Source organism: Desarmillaria tabescens (genome assembly GCF_030435595.1).
Source record: "Desarmillaria tabescens strain CCBAS 213 chromosome Unknown EV420scaffold_2, whole genome shotgun sequence".
Classification (NCBI taxonomy): Eukaryota; Fungi; Basidiomycota; class Agaricomycetes; order Agaricales; family Physalacriaceae; genus Desarmillaria; species Desarmillaria tabescens.
In genome coordinates this window covers 1,730,597-1,754,023 of record NW_026848301.1, presented here as the reverse complement: position 1 = coordinate 1,754,023, position 23,427 = coordinate 1,730,597, and the positions used below count along the sequence as shown (strand labels likewise).

Sequence of the window (23,427 nt, the reverse complement as noted above, 5' to 3'; positions counted from 1 at the left end):
CAGACACCACATACGTCGGCCTCGTCAGACCTTGAGCAACGAGCGGCTCGAATACTCGACCCCGGAATAGGCGAGTCTCGTGCAACCCACCCTTGGTATCGCTAACCAACATTCGACTTCCAGACCTCAAAACACGATTCCTTGTTGCCACCGAAATCCGTGAGATCCTCGATACCCTACGAGACGCGGATGCCTCTCGAGCACTACCTTTCATTATTCCTCCCCTCGTCGAGCTCCTCCAGTCCGGCGAAGTGTCTTTTCGCAAAGAGAGCCTCGAGTTTCAATTTCGCTCTGTCGTGCTGAGCATCCTGACCCGTCTCCCGACCAGCGAACACGCCAAGCCACACGTACAGTCCATCTACAATTGTCTGCTCCATGTTATTCGACAGGACAACGAGGAGAACGGTGTCTCGGCTTGTAAACACATCGTTGAGCTCGTACGAGCGTACCGCATGCTCACCGAAGAGAACCTCCGCGACTTTACCTCCCTCTTCAAGGACGTCTTTGCGAATATCAAGCCCATGACCGAACAATTGCTCTCTGAAGGTTCCCCGGAACTGGATCCCGCCATCTCGCTGCCAAGCATCAAGAGTTTTAAGGTTACAGCGGAACTGGGGCTGGTGATGGCGATGTTCTCGCAGATACAGAGGGATTTGATTAGGTCGGTGGTGCAGGTGACGATCCCCCCGGCGTTTGAGGTTTTGTGTCTGGAGGCGCCTGCCCAGAAGAAAGCAAGGGAGGAGTTTGAGGCTGCTGGGGGGTTTTGGGCGGGCATGGCGCCTACTATCACCAATCCGGGGTCGTATGGGGACCTTGTGAATGCCCAAATCAAGGTGCGCTTAACGTGTGTTTTGCTTCCGCTGTTCTGACGTTCTGTAGATGTTGTCCTACCTTGCCTTTATTATGAGGTTCAATCCAGAATCTTCAGATGTTCATGGGGAGACCCTTGTTTTGCACGCGTTACGTATTTTACAAGATTGTCCGATGAATGGAATACCACAGAGAAAGGTGAAGCTTTCTACATGATGGCTTTTTCCACTTGTGCTAACGAAGTTGGCAGGAACTCATGGTTGTTTTCCGTCATTTAATGGGCACTTCCTACAGGAAGGCCCTTCTGCCACAGATAGATAAGCTGTTCGATGAACGGGTTCTGCTCGGGACATGTTTGGGGGCCAATGAGCTGCTTAGGTGCGCGAACACATAGACTTCACTCGAAATTCAGTACTAACGCCGTACAGGGCGACTGTATACACTGCATTTACCGACCTATTCCATCACGTTCGCAACGATCTGACATCAGCACAGCTCGAACGAATCGTTCATGTCTATTCCCGACAAATTCACAACCCCGCTTTGAGCATCAATCTCCATACGCTGTCAGCGAAGATGATGTTTGGTACCGCGGATGCCATCATTGCGAAGGAGACGCCACAGGGTGCGGCGCGGATACTGGAGCTGATGTTCAAAAGCTGTTTGGACAGGCTTGATGCCCTGACTCTTGTGCATGAAAATATTCTTGCGGCTTTGGAAAGAGCGAAGACTGGGCAGGAGGTTGCTATAGATGCTGCTTTCATTGAGAAAGCACGTCCCGTCGGTGGTGCGGCATATGCTTTAGAGAAACCGGAGGATGTAGTCAATGGTGAGTGCGAAGATACGATGCATGTCAATTCTCACTAACATCGTTTGCACCAGAGCTGCGTATGTTCTTCAAAACCCTTCTCCATGGCTTCCGTGTCTGCCTAGCCGGCCTTCGGAAGTGCGAGGCTCCTACACCCGATGGGACTTTGATCTTCCGTATGTTTGAAGGATGTGTTCGCTGTCTTGCGAACATGGACTCTGATAATCGTACCGACGCGGCGAATGATGCTATTGAATGGTTCTCGCCTATTCTCTCAGAGATAAACCTTCATGTCTTCCAGGAAGTCTGGACTCACAAGATGGAGTTCTTCTTCGAGTGCGCGCAGAAACGCGTGGCGCTTTTGGGAATATGCTCGTATCTGTTCAATAGGGAGGCCACGTCGCCGACACTTCTCGCCATAGTCCTTCAGTTCCTTGTTGATAGGCTCCCAATGCTGGGAGAGTATGAGGATCTGGTGGTTGCAACGACAATACGCCTCTACAAGACCGCCTTTGCAGCCGTAGCAAGCCACCCTGGGACGAACGAGAGCATACTGGCTCTGCACCTAGGCAAGCTGTTGATGGACTGTTTCCCGTTGGCTGCGAAAGCAACCAAACCAACTCACTATTTCCACCTGTTGAGGGCACTCTTCAGGTCTATTGGAGGTGGGGGTGGTCGATTCGAGTTGTTGTATAAGGAGGTCCTTCCGCTCTTGCCTGAGATGTTGGAGTGTTTGAACAGACAGCTCCACTCTTCAGAGGGTGCGACAAGAGATATGATTGTAGAACTCTGCCTCACGGTGCCATTGCGGTTAACGCATTTACTGCCGCATCTTTCGTATCTCATGCAACCCCTCGCTTTGGCCCTCAAAGGCAGTCCAGAGCTGGTGACCCAAGGGCTTCGCACACTTGAACTGTGTATCGATAACCTCACACCAGACTTTTTGGATCCCACGCTCAATCTTGTCCTTCGAGAGTTGATGGAAGCGCTGCATAGCCATTTAAAGCCTCAACCTGCGAATCATATCTTGGCACATACTACCATGCGAATTCTAGGGAAGCTGGGCGGGCGGAACCGACGCCTATTGTCCAAGGAACCATGTTTGAAATACCAGCATCATTCAGAGCATCCGAAAATGGCGATCTCGTTTTCGGGAAAGGTGGGAAAGGTTGACCTAGGTCCTGCTGCACTTCTTGCTCGTCAGACTCTGACGACGGGTACGCCAGCTGATGTTACCCACGCTTATGAGTATTTGGAACGTTGTCTTTCTATCATGCTCAACGACGTACGTATATACTCTCGTTACCCACAATTGGTCTGACGCAAGGCGTTCTAGGATATCAAAGGGGAGAATGCAGAGCGACTGTTTGTCAGTGCTATGGAAGGCATCTATGATGCTACACATGTTGCACAGACCCAAGAACAGGCTGAACAATTTGTGAAACGAATGGGTCAGCGGATTTTCGAGTTGGAGACTCGCCGATCTTCACCTCGCGATGCTGGAGCCCGACAAGCCCCCAGCGCCCTCCTTTTAGCTTTCATCGATGCCATTCCCCATGCCCTTGCACGGGAACAAGCTGAAGAGGCTAAGAAGGCAAATATACTGGTGGCGTCCGTCATTCAAAATTTGGTCAACACAATCGGTCAACACAGCATGACACTTCCCGAAGTCACCCCCATTTTGCACCAGTTCTCTACCCGGTTCATAGCGCTCTGCTTCGGCGACTCGTGGGTACGAAAGAGGGCTGGTTGCAATGGTATCAGAATCATGACCTCGACGATGCATGTAGGGGCCAGCTGGACCGCAGAACGTGAGCTCGAGATCTTGAGAGCCCTTCTTCACGTCCTCAAGGATTTGCCTGCGGACCTTCCTCGCGATACTGAGGAAATCGTGGATGTACTCACCACGGTGTTGCGCATTGGAAACGCAAATCTGGACTATACAACCGAAAACGGACATCAGAACCGCCTCAAATTGATCAGTCTGGTTGGGCAGATCTTCCCTGAGCTTCAGAGCTCAAATGCGGTGGTACGGCAGGCAGCTCAAACTTCCATCGGGTTGTTGGTTGAATTCAGCGGAAGTGCGGCGACACAGCTCCTAATGCCGCATCGAGATCGTATGCTTGGGGGGATATATACCAAGCCCTTGAGAGCGTTGCCTTTCTCAATTCAAATAGGCATGATCGAAGCTGTCCGGTATTGTGTAAGCCTTGATCCACCGTTGGTGGAAGTGAACGACGAGCTCCTCCGGCTGTTGCATGAGACGTTGGCTCTGGCTGATGCTGATGATTCTGCCCTTGTTGGCCGAGGGAATGTTCGTCAAAGCAGTATCGAAGTGACCAAGCTGCATGTTGCCTGTATCAAGCTGTTGACGGCTTCCATGCCATTGACAGATTTCTTTAGTAAGCAACATCAGACGAGGCAGAGGTACGTCGGTATTGGGCGATTTTATTATCGGCGGAGCTAATCGTCTGTGGCAGGGTAACAAGTGTGTACTTCAAAGCACTGTACTCGCCCTCTCATGAGATCAAAGCAGTTGCTTATGATGGTCTGAAGATGGTTCTTGCTCATCAGAATAGACTCCCTCGAGAACTTCTCCAGACAGGACTACGTCCCATCCTCATGAATCTCGCAGATCCCAAACGCTTGTCCGTTCCCGGGTTGGAAGGCCTTGCACGCCTTCTTGCCCTGTTAACAAACTATTTCAAAGTCGAGATCGGACATAAACTGCTCGATCATTTCCGCGTTGTCGCCGATCCTCAGATGCTCCAGGCGTCTTCGAGGCTACCTTTGGTAGAGAATGAGGGAATCACCAAACTTGTCCGTTTGGCCAACATTTTCCATCTCCTCCCGTCGTCAGCCAATATTTTCCTCGACAATCTCATCAATGCCATTGTTCAGACTGAGGCACAAATGCATTTCTCCGGTCGTAGCCCCTTTTCTGAGCCACTAGCGCGATATTTGAACCGGTACCCAGCTGAGGGCATCGACTTTTTCCTCAGACATCTGACCTTCCCTCGGCATCTGCGGACCTTGCGTAGCATCTTGCAAGCGAAATTAGCGCCCAGACTGGAGTCCGACCTTGCATCGCGTACCTCCACAATCGTTGCTCATTTCATTCGGGGAGGCAATGAGGCTCAAATTCTTCCTGCTCTTCTACTCTTCATGGATCTCGCTAGCATCGCACCTAGCTGGATTCAGCAGCATGCTTATGCCATCGATGCATTGGTGGATGTTTGGCATGCTGATTTACCTGAGCGAGATGCCATTGTGTCACCGGAAGTAATCGAGCGCCAGTCCATTATCCTTTCAATATTCAAGATGGTTCTTGAACAATGTCCTCGTATTGATCTTGTCTTTGAGATTGTCTCTGTATACACGCGCACCCTGGAGACAGATTTGATTCGCACAACTCATTTCCTATACAAGCATGTCGCGCTATCCTACGACGGTATATACCGGCGCAATGTCTTGATGCGATTCCTAACCTGGTTTGACGATCCAGCCTGTTCTTGGTCTCACAAAGCCTATTTCATCCGCTACATTGTAACACCCACTCTTCTTGTACAGGCGTCTCGTTCGAAGGAAGAACGCTTAGTGGGCTTGGACTTTGTTGAAAGAATTAGCAAGATGATCTGGCGGCGGATAGCGGACCCGAAAGCTTTCCAGGACACCGACGATATGTTCAAGATTGAGCTTCTGCATTTCACTACTGTGATGGTGAAGCATTACCCAGATTTGATGGAACATGCCCGGAAAGATGTACAGGTGTGCTCGTGGCACTACATTGGCTCTACCGACGACCCTATTGTGAAACATGCCGCTTATCTTCTGAATGCACATTTCTTTGCGGCGTATTCTTCGCCGTACAAGTTCATTATGCGTACGTGGACAGGTTTACTGCGAAACACCGAAGGACGTGGGCATCTCCGTCAAGAGGCTCTGGCAACCCTTGCACCTGCCCTCCAAGCAGAGACACCTGAGTCCGGATTTCCTCAGTGGGCGGTGACCGCAAGGCGCATGCTTTCGGAAGAAGGAGGATCGTCCCACTTTTTCACGCTCTATACTCTGATCATCAAAAATCCATCGCTCTTCTATCCTGTTCGTGGTTTATTCATAACCTTCATCGCCAATTCTCTACCCAAGCTGGGCCTCACCCAAAACTGTACATTGGAGTCGCGCAATTTATCGATAGATATCTTGCAAATCATATTCAACTGGGAAAACCAGGCCAAGAAAGAACAAGAAGCTAAGATGGACGTAGATGGAGCACATCAGAAAGATGTGTGGTTGACGCCCATGGCATACCGGGAGAACATGGTCAGTTACCTTGTTCGCTTGGGGGCCAACCTTCATGAGACACCGGCCAAAAATCACGTCGTTCCCCGAGCTCTTGCTCTACTGAAGGTTATGGTGGGTCCCAATGGATGGACCGATGTTCAGTTTGGTCTTCGGTTCTTCTTGCGATCGCTTGAACAGGTACGCGAACACTTTTCCCTACCCGCCGATCCTCTAACGTATCATTGTCAGAACGAATTGAACAATGAACAGACCATCGCGCTTGCGGTCTCTTCAGCAAAGGTTCTTCAAGTCATCTGTGCGGAGCAAAGTGATGCCTGGTATACTAAGAATGCCTCCATACTCCAACAGCTTGTGAAAAAGGGAATGATCACCGATGAGAACGCCCTGCATGATGCTCTAGGGCCCATCTTCGATCGCCTTCTTAACCTATTCCCCTTACCCAAAGAGGAGGAGGACCAGCCAGGAGAGCTTTCGGAGTTTCATTCCTTCGTCTATTCAGCTGTTGGGGAAGCACTGCGAAATACGACAACCGTTCGGGGTGCTCTCACTATTTTGCAGTCGGTGGTGAAAACCTCACCGGAGAGAATCGAATCCTTTGCCACGCCTCTTGTCAAAATTTTGACTAGGTTGACCAGGGAGCATGCTACGCCCGGCTCAAAAGATGTCGCATACGAGAGCACAGTCCGCCTCATCATCACAATCATCGACATCTGTCAAACCTCAATAGCTTTCTTAGCGGACCAGCGCCGGTTATTCTTAACCAGCCTTGTTGCTCTCGCCGAGAAATCTAAGAACCCCGCTATCTGCCGCCATATCCTGGACCTTGCTCGCACATGGGCATTAGTCAAGCAAGATTCTTATCCAACGTCCAAAGATAAGGCTAATCTCCTCAACAAAATGGGTGCTTACGAAACGAGGGGCGACTCTTTGTTTAACTCCTACCTCGAACTCATCTACGAAATTTTCACCGAACCTAGCCTACGTCGCAGCGATCTCACGACCCGGTTAGAACCAGCTTTCTTGCTGGGTTGTCGAGCAAAGGATCCCAGCCTGAGAGAGCGTTATATGGATTTGCTGGACTCCAGTGTGCCTCGCTCCCTTTTCAATCGCATGACTTACATCTTTGGCGTCCAGAATTGGGAAATTTTAGCCGACAACAACTGGATTTACCTGGCTCTTCATCTTTTGCTTGGGGCAACAGATAATCTTGACACTCCGAACCCGCGTTCCTTTGCAGCCAGCGCACCATTGATACCGCGTGCCAAAATCCAGGACATCGTGCGCTCCCTGCAACGGCTATCGTTCCTCGATCCTCAGACTGCTCATAACACATGGGTGTCCATTTTCCCTGCCGCTTGGTCGTGTCTCTCTCGACGGGAGCAAGCTGACATCACATACCACATGATTATCCTGTTAAGCAAGGATTATCATACGAGACAGGCTCACGTCCGACCGAATGTCATCGAAACTCTACTCAGCGGAATCCATGCCTGTTCCCCGCCTATGACCCTACCCCCGCACTTAGTAAAGTATCTAGCAAAGACCTTTGGTTGCTGGTATGTCACCCTAGAAATTCTCGGAGCCTCAATGGATACCGTCAAGGATGACGAACCTAATGTTCGCGACTTCGTTTATGATTCTCTTGCCGATGTCTACGGAGAACTAGCAGAGGATGATTTATTCTACGGCGTGTGGCGAAGACGATGTCTGTACACGGAGACAAACATCGCCTTATCCTTTGAGCAGAATGGGATGTGGGAGCAGGCCTCCACTGCGTATGAAACAGCCCAGAGCAGATCGCGGTCGGGAACTATCCCTTTTTCTGAGACGGAGTATTGTCTTTGGGAAGATCATTGGATATTGTCCGCTGAAAAACTGCAACAGTGGGAAATCTTGTATGACCTCGGGCGATCTGATAACAATCCCGAGATGATGTTAGAGTGCGCATGGCGACTAAAGGATTGGATGGAGAACAGGGCTGCTATGGAAGACTTGATCAACCAATTACCCGAAGTACCTACTCCCCGCCGCCGTGTTTTTGAGGCATTCTTGTCCCTTCTCAAAACACCAGGCGCTCTGGAGAAAAACACGGAGTTCACCCGGATTCTTGAGGATGGCGTACAACTGACGCTGCGCAAATGGGTCGGTTTGCCATCACCATTATCCGCCGCCCATATCCCTCTCCTCCAGCACTTCCAGCAGTTTGTTGAACTTCAGGAAGCCGTGCAGATATTCGGATCCCTTTCCCAAACGACATCACAGAATCTGGAAAAGAAGTCTTCAGAGCTGAAAATGGTCTTGCAGGCATGGCGAGAGCGCTTACCAAATCTCCATGACGACATTGGCATTTGGAGCGATTTAGTTGCGTGGCGGCAGAACGTGTTCAATGCTATCAACAATGCCTATATACCGCTCATAGGTGGTTCAACGCAAGGTGGAAATGGTGGTGCCAGTAACGCCAACACCTTTGGCTATCGCGGTTACCACGAGACGGCCTGGATTATCAACCGTTTCGCGCATGTTTCCCGGAAGCATGATCTATTGGAAGCGTGCTTTACTTCGCTGGCCAAAATTTATACATTACCCAACATCGAAATCTCAGAAGCATTCCTCAAACTTCGTGAACAGGCGCGGTGCTACTACCAAAAGCCTAGCGATCTTCAGGCAGGCTTGGAAGTGATCAATAATACCAATTTGCACTATTTTTCCAACGCTCAGAAGGCCGAATTTTTCACCCTCAAGGGCCTCTTTTACGCGAGATTCAATCGGAGGGAAGATGCGAATATCGCTTTTGGGCAGGCTGTGCAGATGGATATGAACCAAGCCAAGTCTTGGGCGGAGTGGGGACGGTGGAATGACAGAATGTTCAAGGAATCGAATCAGCAAGATTTATCGTGTGCTGCGAACGCCGTGAGCTGCTATCTTCAAGCCGCAGGGCTTTATAAAAGCGGGAAGGCTCGACCTCTATTGGGCAGGGTTCTGTGGCTCTTGAGCTTAGATGACAACACTTTCACGATTTCACGAGCCTTCGACACCTATAAGGGAGACGCTTCGTTTTGGTTTTGGATAACCCTTATTCCACAATTGTGTCAATCCATTTCCCTTCGAGAGGTCAAACAAGCGCGATATCTGCTTCTCAATCTAGCAAGGCATTACCCACAGGTAAGTTTTTGTCAGCTCATTAAAAGAAAAAAATATTCAAAGCGACATTAGGCTCTTTTCTTCCATCTCAGGACTACACGCGAGGAGATGCAAGCCGGCAGGAAAGCGGCAGCCTTGCGCGCCGCCGCAGTGGCAGGGCAGGCCATCCCCACAAGCGCCATCGTAGGGCCAACCAACGGTGATACACATCCCGCTCCCGTAAACGCACCTCCGCAGCAGCAAACCGATGGCAATCCTACATCCGAAGCGCGACTACCATCTCGTAAGAGTTCTTTCCTTGATAGCTATCACTCTATTGCTTATGAAACTCAAGCTTGGGAGTACGTGGAGGAAATAGTCCAGATTCTCAAAGCAGCATTCCCTCTTCTTCTCTTGAGCCTCGAGACGATGCTTGATCAGATGATTTCAAGGTTTAAACCCTCGAATGAAGAAGACATCTATAGGCACATATGCTTACTCCTTCAAGACGGTTCCCAGGTAAATTCTTATAACTTCTCAGTTTGTGATCAAGGCCTGAAGTCTGGGTCCAGCATTATCTCGTGCGCATGAACTCAGCGAACGAAGACGTCGATTTACCAGCACAGACGATCCAAACCTTGCAAAAAATTGCTCAGAACATGCCAGGACGTGCGAAGGCGAGTATACTTTACGTGAACAAACAGTCGTGATGCTCACCGATGGAACAGAAGGACTACGAGGAAGATTTTGTCAATACAAAGCTCACCCTCTACGAGTACATTCACCGCCTGCAGGAGTGGCGAGACAGATACGAAAAAATTCTCGACGCTCGGCCACGTTTCCAGACTCTCGACATTCTTAGTCACTATTTGACAGAATTCCAGTATAGCAAAGTTGACGAGATTGAAATACCGGGGCAGTATACTGAGGTATATTTGACAAGCACTGATGTGTTCGTTTTTCTGATGTCCCTGTAGGAGAAGGATAACAATCAAAATTTCGTTAAGATCTTGAAGTTCTCACCGAAATTCGAGAACTGGCGTACTCATGGTCTATGTTCCAAGCGCATCATGATGATTGGAAGTGACAACTCTAGCGTCTCATTTTGTGCCCAGCAGCCACCCTTCCGCCACAGTCGTCGAGAAGAGCGAATAATGCAGTTATGTCGCACCTTTAACGGGTACGTCTTTCTATTCATACCAGGCTATCACACAATAATCTGGAATATTAGCGTTTTGGCGCGGAAGAAGGAAACTAGGAAGAGAAATTTGGCTTTCCATCTACCAACCGCTGTATTATGCAGTGCCAGCTTCAGGCTATATAACATGGATGCTTCGTACGTATCCTTCGGCGACATCTACGACCTTCACTGTCAGGCGACTCGTATTTCCCGTGAAGATCCTCTATTGTATAGCGGCGAGAAAGTTAGAAGGATACTGCGCGAAGCTAAGCAAACGGGGCAGGTACGTATTACGAAGTTTTTGCTGAAAGTGTATACTGAGTTTCTTAGGTCTTGAAACCGGAGTATCTTACCCTCAAGAAACTCATCTTTGACGAGATTACCGCCAAGATGGTTCCAGAAGACATCATCACTCGGGTAATACTATTACTTCCCAAGATATGACCTATCTCTAAGCGCCCTTTGACAGTACATGATTCGTACCATGGATGGACCAAGCGAATTGTGGCGGATGCGAAAGCAGTTTGCACTGCAAGTCGCTGCCTGTAGTTTCATGACGTACTTGCTCTGTGTTGGCGGGCGGCTACCATCCCGCTTCTACATATCTCGTTCGACGGGTCAAATTGCGATGACAGAACTCCTACCTTGTTCGTATTGATTAATGATGTCCTATCCAGCTCTCTGACTGCAGACCTACAGCTATGACGAGCAACCATCCACAATTTGCAACAAGCGACGTGGTCCCTTTCCGTCTGACCCCAAATATGCAACATTTCATGTCTCCTATTTTCATGGAGGGTATTCTTGCTACTAGTTTGATGGCTATGGGACGTTGTCTTACGGAGCCAGAGGTATGCCGTGTATCGAAAACCTACCTTTTGCTCTCCTGCTCATGAATCTTGTAGTATGAGCTGGAACCACAGCTCTACCTGTATGTTCGCGACGAAGTTCTTGTCTGGATGCGCGGTACCGGAAAACATTGGAATCCGCAGCAGACACAATCGGTCACAGATAATGTCAAAACTATCGTCAAACGCGCAGAAGTGTTTGCCTGTAAGATTGAACGCGAACAAGTGGGTCATTTTAGGTCTTTATGGTCCTATGCTCATTTCTGCAGGCTCTTCAGGGTGTCCCTCTCCAAGGTCCAGTGATGCAGACCGTCATTAATTTGATTGCCACCGCCACGAACCCCGTTCAATTATCAAAAATGGGAGAACTTTACTCTCCTTGGTACTAATGGTAATAGTGTAACATGAATCTGTACAATAACTGTCAATCTGTATCATATCATATTTCTGGTTTCTATCGTTTTCTGCGCCTGTTGTCACGAAGCGTGGATCTGGGGACGAGAGTTGGCATAATACAGGCATTGTGAGTCGAAGAGCCTGAATATGAATAGCACATAATCCGATGGCATTGCCTATCTCACACTTTGCCTACAACCTGAGCAAATGATGAACCTCAGGACATGATGAACGGGTGAGCAAACTGACAACAGCAAATCAATCCAATTTAGCGTGGTACAACATTTAGTGCGTTTTCCTATTACTTAGGTAACCCTCAGTCTGCCTATGTGTATTGATCATGACCTCACTCTCGTACATCATCTATAAAGTCCAATGTAAGTCAGTATCGCCAGAACTAATATAACACCACTTACATCCTCCGCCATGGAATATATATCTGAGCCAGGTCGATTGTACATCATCGCATTGGCAAACATGAGATATATGTCTCTTTGGTATTCCAAAGAGTTGGAAATTACACCGTCCTTGATTCTAGCCTTGATGGTTTTCAAGTCCACAGGCCGTTTGACGATATCGTGGTAATCTGGTGCTTCGGAGGCTTTGATGGGGTTATGAAAAATATTGCCACTGCGGTGCTGAGAGATCTGGGAGTGCAGCATCCCGATGACATTTTGGAATCGCTTGAGAGCTACCTGTTCTTCCGTGCGGTCTCCACGGCGACGTGTTCGAGCGCCAGAAGGGCCTAAGGGGCAAACTGTTTGAAATGATGCCAGACACTGGGAGAGGTTGGTGTCGTACCAGGTTCATCGTCATCCGCTGGTTCTGAAGGCTCTCGCATGCGCTTCTTGTCACGAAGCACATCGCTTGGTTCTGGATTAGACGCTTTTCGTTTGCCTTGTTTTGGCCAATGAGGGACTGTAATGTCTACAGATAGAGAGAAAAAGCCTACTTCGCCTCGTTGTGACAACATCAGCATTCGGAGAGTCAGCCTGATCTTCTTGAGGTGTCGCTACCATTTCAATGTCTGCTTCAGGCAACGTGTCACCGTCTTCGGGGACGGAGGTACCACGTCGCTGGCGTCGGCTTTTGACGGCCTTGGCCTGGGCGACTGTGGTACCAGACGATCGGCGTCGACGTGTTGATTCTGATAAAGTCCGGTCAGATGGAAAGGCATGCTGATAAGATATATTATTACTGCGTGTTGTTTGTAATGGCTCGTCTCCTGATGTCATACCGTCTTCGTCGAGGTCTGCAGCTTTCGGCGTGTCTTCAGGCTCCCCTGCCATATCAACATCTAGGACTTCGGGCGGCGAGTGAGGTTCCGATTCGTATTCTTCGACAGGTTGATGAGAAACTTCTGCAGCCTCCACCACATCAGGTTCCGCTGATTCTTCTGAAAGTGATGTCAAGTCATGAGGCGGGCTTTCCACAAACTCTTGAGGAAGCCTACGAAAGATTTTTGTGAAGAATACGACCAGAAGGGTATAAGCACTAACTTCGGTGAATTCTCTTGTGGAGGTGCATCTGAAACCTCGGCATCGGTTGATGCAGGTAGGACTTCTAGAGATGCGATGCTGTCTTCCACCGGCGCATTCATTTCCTATATAAGTCTCGATACAATGACGCGACACCAAAGAAAATCGGACGATACCGTTGGGAGAGCGGTCGTAGTGGTTATCGTTCCGTCGAGCTCTGGAACAGGTTTCTCTTCCGTGGTTGTTTCGGGAATTGGCGTAACCTATAATGTTTGAGGAGAAAATCTAAAATAAAAATACAGACTGTCTCATTTACCTTCTCTTCGGGGACTCCAGAAATATCAGCTCGAATCTTGTCATCCCATGATCCCGACCGTATATCTTCAATCTCAGCAAGAATTTTCCTGGGCGCTTGTTAGTAATGGATCGAAGGAGTGGATTATTATTTACTTGAACTTTTCTTCTTCGGCTGAGATGTCGTCTCGTAGCTCCTGGTATCGAGCAAGGTATTGTCGTTTCGCCAACTTGAGGTTCACATCCGCTACGGTCCATTGAGCGATCCTTCAACACGAGGCAAATGAAAACCGGGAACCTTTAGGTTCACTATTTTCTTGTGAGCTGAATAGATGTCAACAACGCGTAAGCACGTCGAATAATCTAACCTTACATGTCAAGCTCGGCTTCCTTTATAAGAGAACTGTACATTACTGCACACGACTGACGCGACCAAAAAATTCAGCCTTGTCTGTTGACTTAACAACAGCAAGGAACATACTGACTTGTGCAGTGAAGAAAGACTTTGGGTGTGAAAGAAGAGGGTGCTTGGAAAGAATTTTTGCGATTGCAGTCCATTCTGTGCCAATTTCCCAGACTGCTTGGGCCATAATAAGACGATCTAGTTTTGAAAGACGGTTCATGTCGACTGAAGCAGCATGAGACCTACGACGAGCACTCATTGCGCGACGGTAGTGCTCACAAGTGAAAGTATCTGAAAGAGTGCTGTCGGCAAATGCCGTGATCGCGGCGGTCCCCTCGGCAAGCTGCGGTGACGTTGACCTGGGTTGCCAGGCTGGATTCCGTTGTTTCTCTACCACCATGATCCTCTCCACATTACTCGCCCTTTTGCCTATCGTCTCTGCTGCAGACGGCGTGCACAGGCTCAAGCTCAAGAAGCTCCCGCCTGCAGTCAATAACCCGGAGCTCGAGAGCCTCTATCTTTCAGAGAAGTATGGCGTTCCTGCCCAGCCCCAAATGCCCCTCATGGGTGCTGGCGGTGCAGGCCGTCGTTTCGACAGCATTCCGCCCCAGAAGGATGAGGACCTCTTTTGGACACAGGAGATGGTCAAGGGTGGTCATGGAGTACCCCTCAGCAGTGAGTAGTTGGCTATATGCGCCAGTCACCGCTTCACGTGTACCTCCAGATTTCATGAACGCGCAATACTTCACTGAAATTTCACTCGGAACACCCCCTCAGAGTGTAGGCTTTTTGTATTATGTCAATGTCCACGATCACTGACTCGTGTTACAGTTCAAAGTCATCCTGGACACTGGGTACTTCGTGCACCGATACGTAATTTGAAATACTGCTGACGTCTTGCCTTTCCAGTTCGAGCAACCTTTGGGTTCCTAGCACCAAATGTTCATCTATCGCTTGCTTCTTGCATGCGAAATACGATTCCTCTTCATCATCGTCATATAAGGCCAATGGCTCAGAGTTTTCCATTCAATATGGCTCAGGGTCTATGGAGGGTTTCGTTTCCAACGATGCCTTGACTATCGGTGACCTCACTATTAAGCATCAAGATTTTGCAGAGGCCACCAAGGAGCCTGGCTTGGCGTTTGCCTTCGGAAAGTCAGTATTTCTGATATGCTTTACAACAAGCGATGCTAATGGTTCATTAGGTTTGATGGCATCTTGGGTCTTGGCTACGATACCATTTCGGTCAATCACATCACTCCCCCATTCTACAGTATGATCAATGACGGTTTGATCTCTGAGCCCATCTTCTCTTTCCGTCTCGGATCCTCTGAAGAAGATGGTGGTGAGGCAGTGTTCGGTGGCTTGGATAGTAGCGCATACAAGGGATCTATCACTTACGTTCCCGTTCGCCGTAAGGCATACTGGGAGGTTGAGCTCGACAAAGTGTCTTTCGGAGATGATGAGCTTGAGCTCGAGAACACTGGTGCTGCCATTGATACCGGTACGTGTAACATCGTATATTCTGATAGTCTCTCATAGTCAGGCAGGCACTTCCTTGATCGCACTCCCCACCGACATGGCTGAGATGCTCAACGCTCAAATCGGCGCTAAGAAGTCGTGGAATGGGCAATACCAAGTCGACTGTGCTAAAGTCCCCAGCCTTCCGGAGCTGACCTTCTACTTCGGCGGCAAGCCTTACCCACTGAAGGGCTCTGACTATGTTCTGGAAGTGCAAGGCACATGTATTTCCGCTTTCACTGGTCTCGACATCAACCTTCCCGGCGGTTCATTGTGGATCATTGGTGCGTGTCTCCGTAATGTGTCTTCGCAAAGCCTGACTATCGTCACTTATTAGGTGATGTCTTCCTTCGCCGATACTTCACTGTCTACGATCTTGGAAAGAACGCTGTCGGATTCGCTGAGTCTACATAAGCGTCTTGAGCGTCTTGACTCCGGCTCCTCGCCATTATGCTATTTTCCACAAGTTACGTCGTGGGTGTAAGATTAATGATAGAGTCGTTTCGTCCTGAGTATAATATCATGTCCTTCATTCCCAAGTGTGTTATGTCTACCGTACTGAGTATTCGAATATCATCGATTCGTCTCTGATCTTGAAAAAGTTTGACGTCACCGACTAAGCAACTTGATCGACTACTACCAGCTACTACCTTTCTGATTCTCTCCATGCGGGAGCTCTAACTTTGAGATGATATCTCATGCAGCGGGACTACCACTGACGTTAACTCAGAATCTCCCTTCGTTAACACGTTCGACTTGGTTTAGGAATGATTGTCTGGCCAGTCTCCTCCGACGTCCACTGGATCGAGTAAACATACTAGGTGATGAGGGGACTGAAGGCCACAGCGGGTACATGTCTATCTCTGCCCTTCTGTTCTGTCGGCTGATGTTTCTCTGCGAGAAGATGTGTGAATGCTCTTAGTTGGGCCCGTGACGGCGAGCTTCTTCTCAGTGGCGGGGACGATACAACGTATTTTGCTCATCTCCTTGCATATGAACAGACCTTTGACAGAGGATCGATAGCGTTCGTATATGGAGAATGGATCCCTCTGAAAGCGATACTGAGTACCCTTTCGTATGCTGCGCCGTAATACACACTGGTCATCGGGCCAATATCTTCAATGCGCGTATGCTCCCTCATTCTTCCCGAATGTACGCAGTCTCGCTCTGCCTTTTGACTATGACATTCTTATCTCTCAAATCAGTGCTACAGTCGCAGGTGATAAACAAGTACTTGTGTTCGATATCGGGGAAGTGCACGGACCATTAGTGCAAGGATACGAAGGGAGGTATTCTGAAACCCCGACGCATACATTGCGCTGTCACGAGGATCGTGTGAAGAGGATAGTCACAGAGGACAGTCCCGATGTTTTCCTGACAGTGTCCGAAGTGCGTTATTCTGGCTTTCCGTCACTCCATGCCCTCATGTCGCCACATAGGATGGAACTGTTCGTCAACACGACCTTCGAACATCTCATCCATGCCGTACAGGATGCCCAGCTCCTTTGGTGCAAGTTGACTTTGAATTGACTTCCTTGGCCATGTCTCCCCTTACGCCGTATCAATTTGTTGTAGCGGGAGACTCACCCCATGTTCGTCTGCTGCCCTCATTCGTCCTCCGTCTAGTTATAATTGCTTTCGGTTTCAACAGGGATTCCTTTTTGACCGGCGTCATCTTCAGACAACAAGCCAGCCATCGAGCGTCTTCTCCACGGATCTGACGACCTGTGTTAAACAATTTGGGCGTCCGCAGCCTGCTGAAGATGCAGACAGTCGACCTCGACGGGAGCATATCACTGGGGCACGCATGTCTTCACATGCTGGTGACGAAGTACATGCATTGTCTTTTCTTCATGCAATATCCTGCTTAATGTGACTTGTAATAGGTACTCTTGGGTAGGTGGACAGTTGTCCTTGCCGTTGACACATCCTGGATGAGATTGTACAGCTTATAGCGGGGACGTCGTGTATCGCTACTCAACTCTGGGAGTGCCCGAAGAGGAAAAAGACACTCCGACCATTATGCCAATACAAAAATACATTGGAGCTCGGAATATCGATACGGTCAAGGATGGTACGTGGGTAGTGTTGATCCATAGACTCTTATATTCATTAAACAGTCAACTTTCTGGGTCCGAGTGACGAATACGTTACAGTTGGGTCTGATGATGGTAACTTCTTTGTATGGAGCAAGGAAAGTGGGAATCTTCACGGTATCTATGAAGGAGACGGTAGTGTGGTCAACGTTATTGAGGGACATCCACATCTCCCTCTTGTCGCCGTGAGTGGTATCGATACTACCGTAAAGGTCAGTCCCCATAATTCATCTGCATATTGGTCCCATAAATCATACCCAGCTGTTTGCACCCACGGACGAGGAAAGCAAATTCTCCCGAATAGACAATGCTGAGGCTATCGTTGAGAGAAACCAGCGAAGCAGGTCTATCCGAAGCATTCGAAGTGTTGATATGGCGGCGCTGATGCAGCTATATGAAGCTGGTCAGGTCCGCGTTTCTGTTGACGGGGACTCGGATGTAATTCCTTGTCGTAGCCAGTAGACCAAGAAGCTTTTGGAAGTAGGAAGACATGATGTGTTGTAAGATACTGTACCATACAAATATAATATACATTTTAGTTTGGAATTTACGTTGCCACATGGCTGACCTAGCTCTTGAACTTGAATACTCTTGAACAGGTCAAGCTTCGACAATTCCGGCTGGCCTTGGTCCCGACGCTGTTTTTTTTTTTCAACAGACGGCACTGACGACGTTCACGGTTCTCCCTGGACGCAACGAATGTTTTCTATTCTTTGTTATGTAAGTCGCTATCTCGTCCAACAGTATTTCTGCTGCTTACTGTCTCATTGTCTCCTGCTGTTCATTCGTTGTTCCCCTGGCCTAATACTGACAGTGCACCGACTGTTCGCTCTGAAAATACCTGTAAACGACCCTTTGTCGCAGATTTCAAGTCCGGTTCATTCAGTCAGTCTGAACGCGCTCACCGATGACACGACGTTTAATTTTTTAGCATAGGGACACGTCACGCTTCATTTTATTGTCAAGTACGGTACAAGCAGCCTATACGATGCCGTCCCAGCATGGTCGACCCCATAAGCGGCGACGAGGACACGCGCAGGATGAAGAAACCGCCCTTTTACTTCCAAGACCGGATGAGCCACAGCCAGAATCCTATCCCCGGTCTCATCATCACCATTCTTCCCACCACCACTCTGACAACTATTCTTCTTCGACAGCGTCGTCGAGCAGGGCATATTACGACATGAACAGGGAATCGTCTTCGTCAAGAAAAGTAGATGCTGACCCATGGCTACCAGTGGCCGAGGAGCGTTACAGCTACGCATCTTCGAGTGACGGATACCATCGTGGGGCCATAGATGACTACGAACTGATTAGTTCCAGAGATACTGGCAATTGGGCGTCTCGCGGAGGCACTGATACACCTCGTTATTCCACGATGTCTCGTGAGCAGTGGGAGCAAAGGTATGAAGACTTTGTTGATCCGTCGTGGAAAGCACACACGTCTGGGTATGAAGAGCGGAGCACTTCTTACGAGACATGGCCGCAGGACGACGGCCGACGCGGTCGTTCCAACCATCCTCAAGACAGGGCACAGCGGATTCAGGCCCCGGAACGTGTCGTTGATGAGACTGGCCGGTGGCAGAGGGACCGTCGACGAGAAAAAGGTGGCAAATCATGGGAACCAGATTCTGGGTGGGGCTCCCGAGCTCGTGAAAGTGGCGGGTCAAACTGGGACGACCACTCAAAGCACAGCTACCCCGCCCTGGAAGGCGCCAGCGAGGATCGCAAATGGGAACCAGCGCCGAGCTGGAAATCGTCTCATGACGAAGAAAGCTCGCGGGCTCAGAACGGGAGTACTCGCAACGGTACCTCACACTCGTTGCATAAAAACGCTAAGAGCAGCAGCAAGAAGAGCCATAACCACACGAAATCCAAGCGTACTGCAGAGAAGCACAGTATAGATGACAGTGATTTTAATAAGTTCGTTAACCACCTCACTGCTTTTCCCTGCTAACCTCAATCTCAATCCTTTTCTTTCTTTTTAGCTGGACCAAGCGGACCAAATATCACTCGACTGACACCAAGGCTACCCGTCATAATCGATCTTACTCCTCAGACTCACTGCGGTCACACTATTCCGCTCGTGGGGGTCGAAGTCGATCTCGTTCGACGTCACCGCCCCCGAAACGCTTGCGACAAGATTCTAGCCCTGTCAAACGAAGTCATACCCCGAATGAGCGTCGGACAGAAAAAGATCATTTTGAGTCTCCCGCCTCCCCCCGTCGTGGCTCTCGCAAACAGAAACGACAAAGAAGTTTGTCATCTGTATCAAGCCGGAGTTCTGACAGGAGTGTTAGCCGAAGCCCTGCAGAGCATCCACGCGCAGTGCATCGTCTTCCAACGGCTTCCACCCGTGTGTCTCTCTCACAATCAGAGTCATCCAAGAAAGGTCATAGCAAACGTGACTCTCGACGAAATGGAACTCGTGCTCATAATGGTTCCAAGGTACAACTATCTCTCCTTTTTCCTTTCTTTGTTTCTTTCTAATGCTTGCAATTCAGCGTCATGGATATGAAAGCGCCGATGATATGCCGCCCCCAAGTTCTTTCCTTCCCTCAACCCTGCCGCAACGACCTATAATTACTGACCGACCAGCACCACCGCATTTCGTCGAGCCTCCCACCATCGATCCTCCATCTGCTACTCCTAGATTGATTCCGGCAAAGAGCATGGGCTTCAAACCAATAGGACAAAAGAGTTCTTCACTAAAGAGATTCTTTCCCAGAGATGACGAGGACATGGATGTCAGCCCTGATGTCCTTGTTGCACCGCGCTCACAGGAATTCTCTCATGAAAAACAGTCTTCTGCCCTAAAGGTTACGAACGAGGACCCCTCCATACGCACACCTCACGGAGATGGTCCCAGTCCCGCGGAAGAACCCGACCGGCACCGAAGTCGAAGTCAGCCTTCGAGACCGTCCGACCCATCATCTCCACCGCCGCAGCCTTCACGGCCATCTGTTGATCCCCGGGTTAGACGAGAAGAACCGCGCACTGCCGAAGCCGAGCTCGCTTGTAAGCCGTCAACACCTCCGGTCGATGAAGAGCAATTTGGCGTCGATTCAGACAAGCCATTGGCCGGTTCTTCTCGTGATGGGTCATACAATATCGTCAGTCAAGTTGGCGAGGGTACATTTGGAAAGGTCTATAAGGCCCAGAACGTACAAACCGGTGTGCATGTTGCTCTGAAGCGAATTCGCATGGAGTCGGAAAAAGATGGTTTTCCTGTCACAGCAATGCGAGAAATCAAGTTGTTGCAATCTTTACGACATGCCAACGTCGTTCGACTTTATGAAATCCTCGTCTCTAGCGGTGAGTAACAGCCTTCTCTACATGTGTGTCCGTTTTGTTCAACGATATATCTTTCAGGCGCGGTGTACATGGTATTCGAATATATGGATCACGATCTAACGGGCATTTTGTCTCAGTCCCAGTTTTCATTTTCTGATGCCCATCTTAAGTCGCTGTGTCACCAGATGCTAGCAGGGTTATCCTACCTCCATCATAAGGGGGTGATTCATCGTGACATCAAAGGGTCCAATATCCTTATTAACAATCGTGGTGAGTTGAAGTTGGCCGATTTTGGATTGGCGCGATTTTATCAAAAACGACGGCGGACGGATTACACCAATCGCGTGATAACGCTTTGGTACCGTCCGCCGGAGCTCTTGTTTGGTGCCACGGTGTACGGTCCTGAGGTCGATATGTGGAGTGCTGGGCAAGTACTGATTGACTTACCTCATCTTCACGAGTATTTACAATTTCTACAGATGCATTATGCTGGAGCTTTTCACGAAAAAACCCGTGTTCCAAGGGAATGACGAAATACATCAATTGGATGTTATTTATCGTATTCTTGGTACACCTACACAAGACAGATGGCCAGACATAATAAGCCTGCCATGGTATGAGCTCGTTAAGCCCAAAGACCCTGTTGCCAACCGCTTTCGTGAATTGTTCCAGAAGTAAGCATCATATTTTCCGACACGTTGGGTGTAGGCTGATGACGTACAGGTGGATGTCTCCTGCTGCGCTCGATCTTGCCGAGCAACTTCTAGCTTATGATCCGTCCAAGCGCGCCTCCGCAGTCCAGGCAATGGATGCACCGTACTTCAAATTTGAACTACCCGAAGCGGAGCGACCTCACGGGTACGCCAGACTTGGTCGTTTGTGAACTTTCTGACTGATTTTTCCACTAGTCTTGCTAATCTTGAAGGAGAATGGCATGAGCTGGAGACGAAACGTGAACGAGCCAAAAAGCGGAAAAAAGAATGAATACGTTGATTTATGTATATCACGGAGGATTTTATCTCATTGCAGCATTAATTCACGACACAAATAACACGGGATCAACTGGTCCATTTATCGAAACAAAATAGATGATACATTTGGACAGTGAGTGAACGGCGTGTTGGACGACCCTCCCTTGCTTCCGGCAGAAAGTGATGAAGGCGGTAAATATACACTCGAGAAAGGCAGGGTGCTGTTCGAGGCAGATGAATGCAGCGAATAAATAAGGTAAGAAATTCAGGCCACTGGAATCTTGATAAGGCCTTTGTCTGTCAAGTGTTGCACAATGGACTCAACCTGCAAGACAATTTAGGCGAGCTCAACATGAAACATTGTCACTTACGTTTGCTGCCGTGAGCCGTATCTGTGTGTCCCATCGTTTCGTAAAAGGGGCCCCAGTGTCCTCTGCTTCCTCCACATCTCCGAGACCGCCAGCTTTTCCTTGGGCATCATCTTCCTCGCGGTTGCCCTCGAACCAAATGAGTTTATCGACCTGGTCAATAGATCCACGTAGCCGTCCCTGTTCTATCATCTTTCGAGCCATATTCTCGGCGGCACCGGGGGTAAGGTCAAGTAATGCGCCCAAACCTCGGAAAGTAATATTGTTGTATATTTTCGAACTTGCCAGCACATTGTGTTCCATCACCGCGCGATCTAAAACTGTTGATGGGCCAGTGCGGCTACTTGTCGTCGTGTCATCGGCATTGTCGTGACTCGAAGAAGCTAGACGGTCGTTTGATGATATGGCGATTTTGGCCAGTTGGTGCGGCTTTAGGGTACCCTCAAATTCTTTGACTTCTGCGGGGCGAAGGATGTGATCGAGGAACATTTTGGACAGGATATTATACGTAGGTAGTTCGGAGGTACGTTCGTCGCGATACAGTGATGCCAAAACACGGGAGCGATTGGGGCCTGCAGGCGCAAGTACAGCACATGTCACTGCTGCCACCCTTGAATGAGGTGAGGCACGGTGTAGGGCATGAAACAAAGGAACTTACAACATCTGTCGTCTTTCATCTTCATCAATCTCTCCCACATAACTCAGTTCATGATAACGGCTGGCAGCTTCCAAAAATTTGCGGCCGTAGTCACTTATTCTTGCTTGGCACAACTTGAACTGAAGAAGTGTTTCCTTGTCATTTGTGGAATGCACAACTAATTGTGCCCGGTTGAAGTATGTTTCTGCTTGCACCGAGTCCTCTTCTTCGAGCAGGAGGCGTACGATGCGAACGTATCCGCGAAGCTTGTCGCTGTCCGTGAATGATCTTGAAGAAATAAGACAACATTCAGACTCGAATTACCTCATACATACCTTTGCCCACTCTCATTGTATACACTCATCAAAACGCGCGCTGCAGAACTCCATTCCTCCTCTTCTTCTAGAATATCAGCCAATTGAAATCGTAGTGCAATGATCTTTATGGTGATGAGGCGCTGTACACTGGCGATGGTCTTGCAGACATACCTGCTCTTCATAGCTCACTATCTTAGGCAAAACAACCGCCAGGGTGTCCTCAACAGCGTTCTTCCGTAGGTCGTGATTTCCGATACTATCATGAGCCAAAGCTTTGACAACATCGGTCAAGATTTGGCGGCCAATAAGTAGATTGTCCTGGTTGACCACAGATTCGACGAAAGTATGTAAATCTGCGGTAAATGAAGGCTGATTCTGAGCAGAGATGGTCTCCTGCAGTAAAGAACTGAGAGCAGGGGCCTTGTCCTTCTGTCCTAGGGAAGCGATAGCGGCCAATTTACCTTCCATGATGTCGATTGGGGAAGCAAGTAGTGGCGGGGAGCTTGGCGGGAATGTGGCGCGTCAAACACGTGACCACATTGATGGCCAAGCCGGAAAATCACTGATCGGTGTCAGCAGAACTC

At 49.1% G+C, this 23,427-nt stretch overlaps 6 protein-coding genes across 6 annotated transcripts; 4 read left to right on the top strand and 2 right to left on the bottom strand.

Annotated features, from left to right (window-relative positions):
* Positions 1-3: 3 nt before the first annotated feature.
* Positions 4-11,457, top strand: EV420DRAFT_1686665 (FAT domain-containing protein; the record flags this gene model as incomplete). Its single annotated transcript, XM_060479288.1, has 19 exons — positions 4-79; positions 124-833; positions 880-1,008; positions 1,061-1,188; positions 1,239-1,639; positions 1,693-2,903; positions 2,955-4,045; positions 4,099-6,097; positions 6,149-9,082; positions 9,134-9,559; positions 9,613-9,732; positions 9,769-9,969; positions 10,018-10,220; positions 10,272-10,503; positions 10,551-10,637; positions 10,690-10,867; positions 10,920-11,071; positions 11,126-11,293; positions 11,338-11,457. Coding segments are annotated over 19 exons (10,566 nt in total), but the record flags the coding sequence as incomplete, so codon positions are not given.
* A 292-nt stretch (positions 11,458-11,749) lies between these two features.
* Positions 11,750-13,898, bottom strand: EV420DRAFT_1635655 (uncharacterized protein; the record flags this gene model as incomplete). Its single annotated transcript, XM_060476477.1, has 12 exons — positions 11,750-11,827; positions 11,881-12,209; positions 12,266-12,361; positions 12,417-12,611; positions 12,663-12,913; positions 12,964-13,067; positions 13,119-13,205; positions 13,259-13,346; positions 13,393-13,483; positions 13,535-13,560; positions 13,610-13,649; positions 13,718-13,898. 12 exons carry the CDS (start codon positions 13,896-13,898, stop codon positions 11,750-11,752), a joined length of 1,566 nt encoding a protein of 521 aa, XP_060338682.1.
* Positions 13,899-14,011: 113 nt separating this feature from the next.
* On the top strand, positions 14,012-15,761 carry EV420DRAFT_1504301 (aspartic peptidase A1). Its single transcript, XM_060471228.1, has 7 exons — positions 14,012-14,314; positions 14,364-14,419; positions 14,471-14,493; positions 14,549-14,794; positions 14,845-15,143; positions 15,190-15,444; positions 15,498-15,761. Exons 1-7 carry the CDS (start codon positions 14,038-14,040, stop codon positions 15,572-15,574), a joined length of 1,233 nt encoding a protein of 410 aa, XP_060338681.1. The 5' UTR covers positions 14,012-14,037; the 3' UTR covers positions 15,575-15,761.
* A 20-nt stretch (positions 15,762-15,781) lies between these two features.
* Positions 15,782-17,802, top strand: EV420DRAFT_1504296 (WD40-repeat-containing domain protein). The gene is made up of 9 exons (XM_060471227.1): positions 15,782-16,009; positions 16,065-16,130; positions 16,184-16,312; positions 16,366-16,549; positions 16,600-16,752; positions 16,812-16,991; positions 17,047-17,056; positions 17,109-17,234; positions 17,281-17,802. The coding sequence occupies exons 1-9, from the start codon at positions 15,849-15,851 to the stop codon at positions 17,568-17,570; spliced, it is 1,299 nt and encodes a 432-aa protein (XP_060338680.1). The 5' UTR covers positions 15,782-15,848; the 3' UTR covers positions 17,571-17,802.
* Positions 17,803-19,928: 2,126 nt separating this feature from the next.
* Positions 19,929-21,534, top strand: EV420DRAFT_1259130 (Pkinase-domain-containing protein; the record flags this gene model as incomplete). The annotated part of the gene is given in 6 exon segments (XM_060466939.1): positions 19,929-20,059; positions 20,126-20,571; positions 20,629-21,010; positions 21,030-21,224; positions 21,274-21,408; positions 21,459-21,534. 6 exon segments carry the CDS (start codon positions 19,929-19,931, stop codon positions 21,532-21,534), a joined length of 1,365 nt encoding a protein of 454 aa, XP_060338679.1.
* A 75-nt stretch (positions 21,535-21,609) lies between these two features.
* Positions 21,610-23,365, bottom strand: EV420DRAFT_463948 (uncharacterized protein). Its single transcript, XM_060482237.1, has 5 exons — positions 23,015-23,365; positions 22,862-22,965; positions 22,548-22,814; positions 21,893-22,499; positions 21,610-21,846 (listed from the first exon to the last, which is right to left on the bottom strand). Exons 1-5 carry the CDS (start codon positions 23,309-23,311, stop codon positions 21,787-21,789), a joined length of 1,335 nt encoding a protein of 444 aa, XP_060338678.1. The 5' UTR covers positions 23,312-23,365; the 3' UTR covers positions 21,610-21,786.
* Positions 23,366-23,427: the final 62 nt, after the last annotated feature.

Bases quoted from the DNA above. Each gene is read 5' to 3' on its own strand.
- EV420DRAFT_1504301 (XM_060471228.1), top strand. From the start codon at position 14,038: ATGATCCTCTCCACATTACTCGCCCTTTTGCCTATCGTCTCTGCTGCA. The intron at 14,420-14,470 runs GTAGGCTTTTTG...CTCGTGTTACAG, and splicing joins TCGGAACACCCCCTCAGAGT to TTCAAAGTCATCCTGGACAC. The intron at 14,494-14,548 runs GTACTTCGTGCA...TTGCCTTTCCAG, and splicing joins AAAGTCATCCTGGACACTGG to TTCGAGCAACCTTTGGGTTC.
- EV420DRAFT_1504296 (XM_060471227.1), top strand. From the start codon at position 15,849: ATGATATCTCATGCAGCGGGACTACCACTGACGTTAACTCAGAATCTC. The intron at 16,010-16,064 runs GTACATGTCTAT...CTCTGCGAGAAG, and splicing joins GGGACTGAAGGCCACAGCGG to ATGTGTGAATGCTCTTAGTT. The intron at 17,235-17,280 runs GTACGTGGGTAG...TTCATTAAACAG, and splicing joins TATCGATACGGTCAAGGATG to TCAACTTTCTGGGTCCGAGT.
- EV420DRAFT_463948 (XM_060482237.1), bottom strand. From the start codon at position 23,311: ATGGAAGGTAAATTGGCCGCTATCGCTTCCCTAGGACAGAAGGACAAG. The intron at 22,815-22,861 runs GTATGTATGAGG...TATTTCTTCAAG, and splicing joins TACAATGAGAGTGGGCAAAG to ATCATTCACGGACAGCGACA. The intron at 22,500-22,547 runs GTAAGTTCCTTT...ACCTCATTCAAG, and splicing joins GATGAAAGACGACAGATGTT to GGTGGCAGCAGTGACATGTG.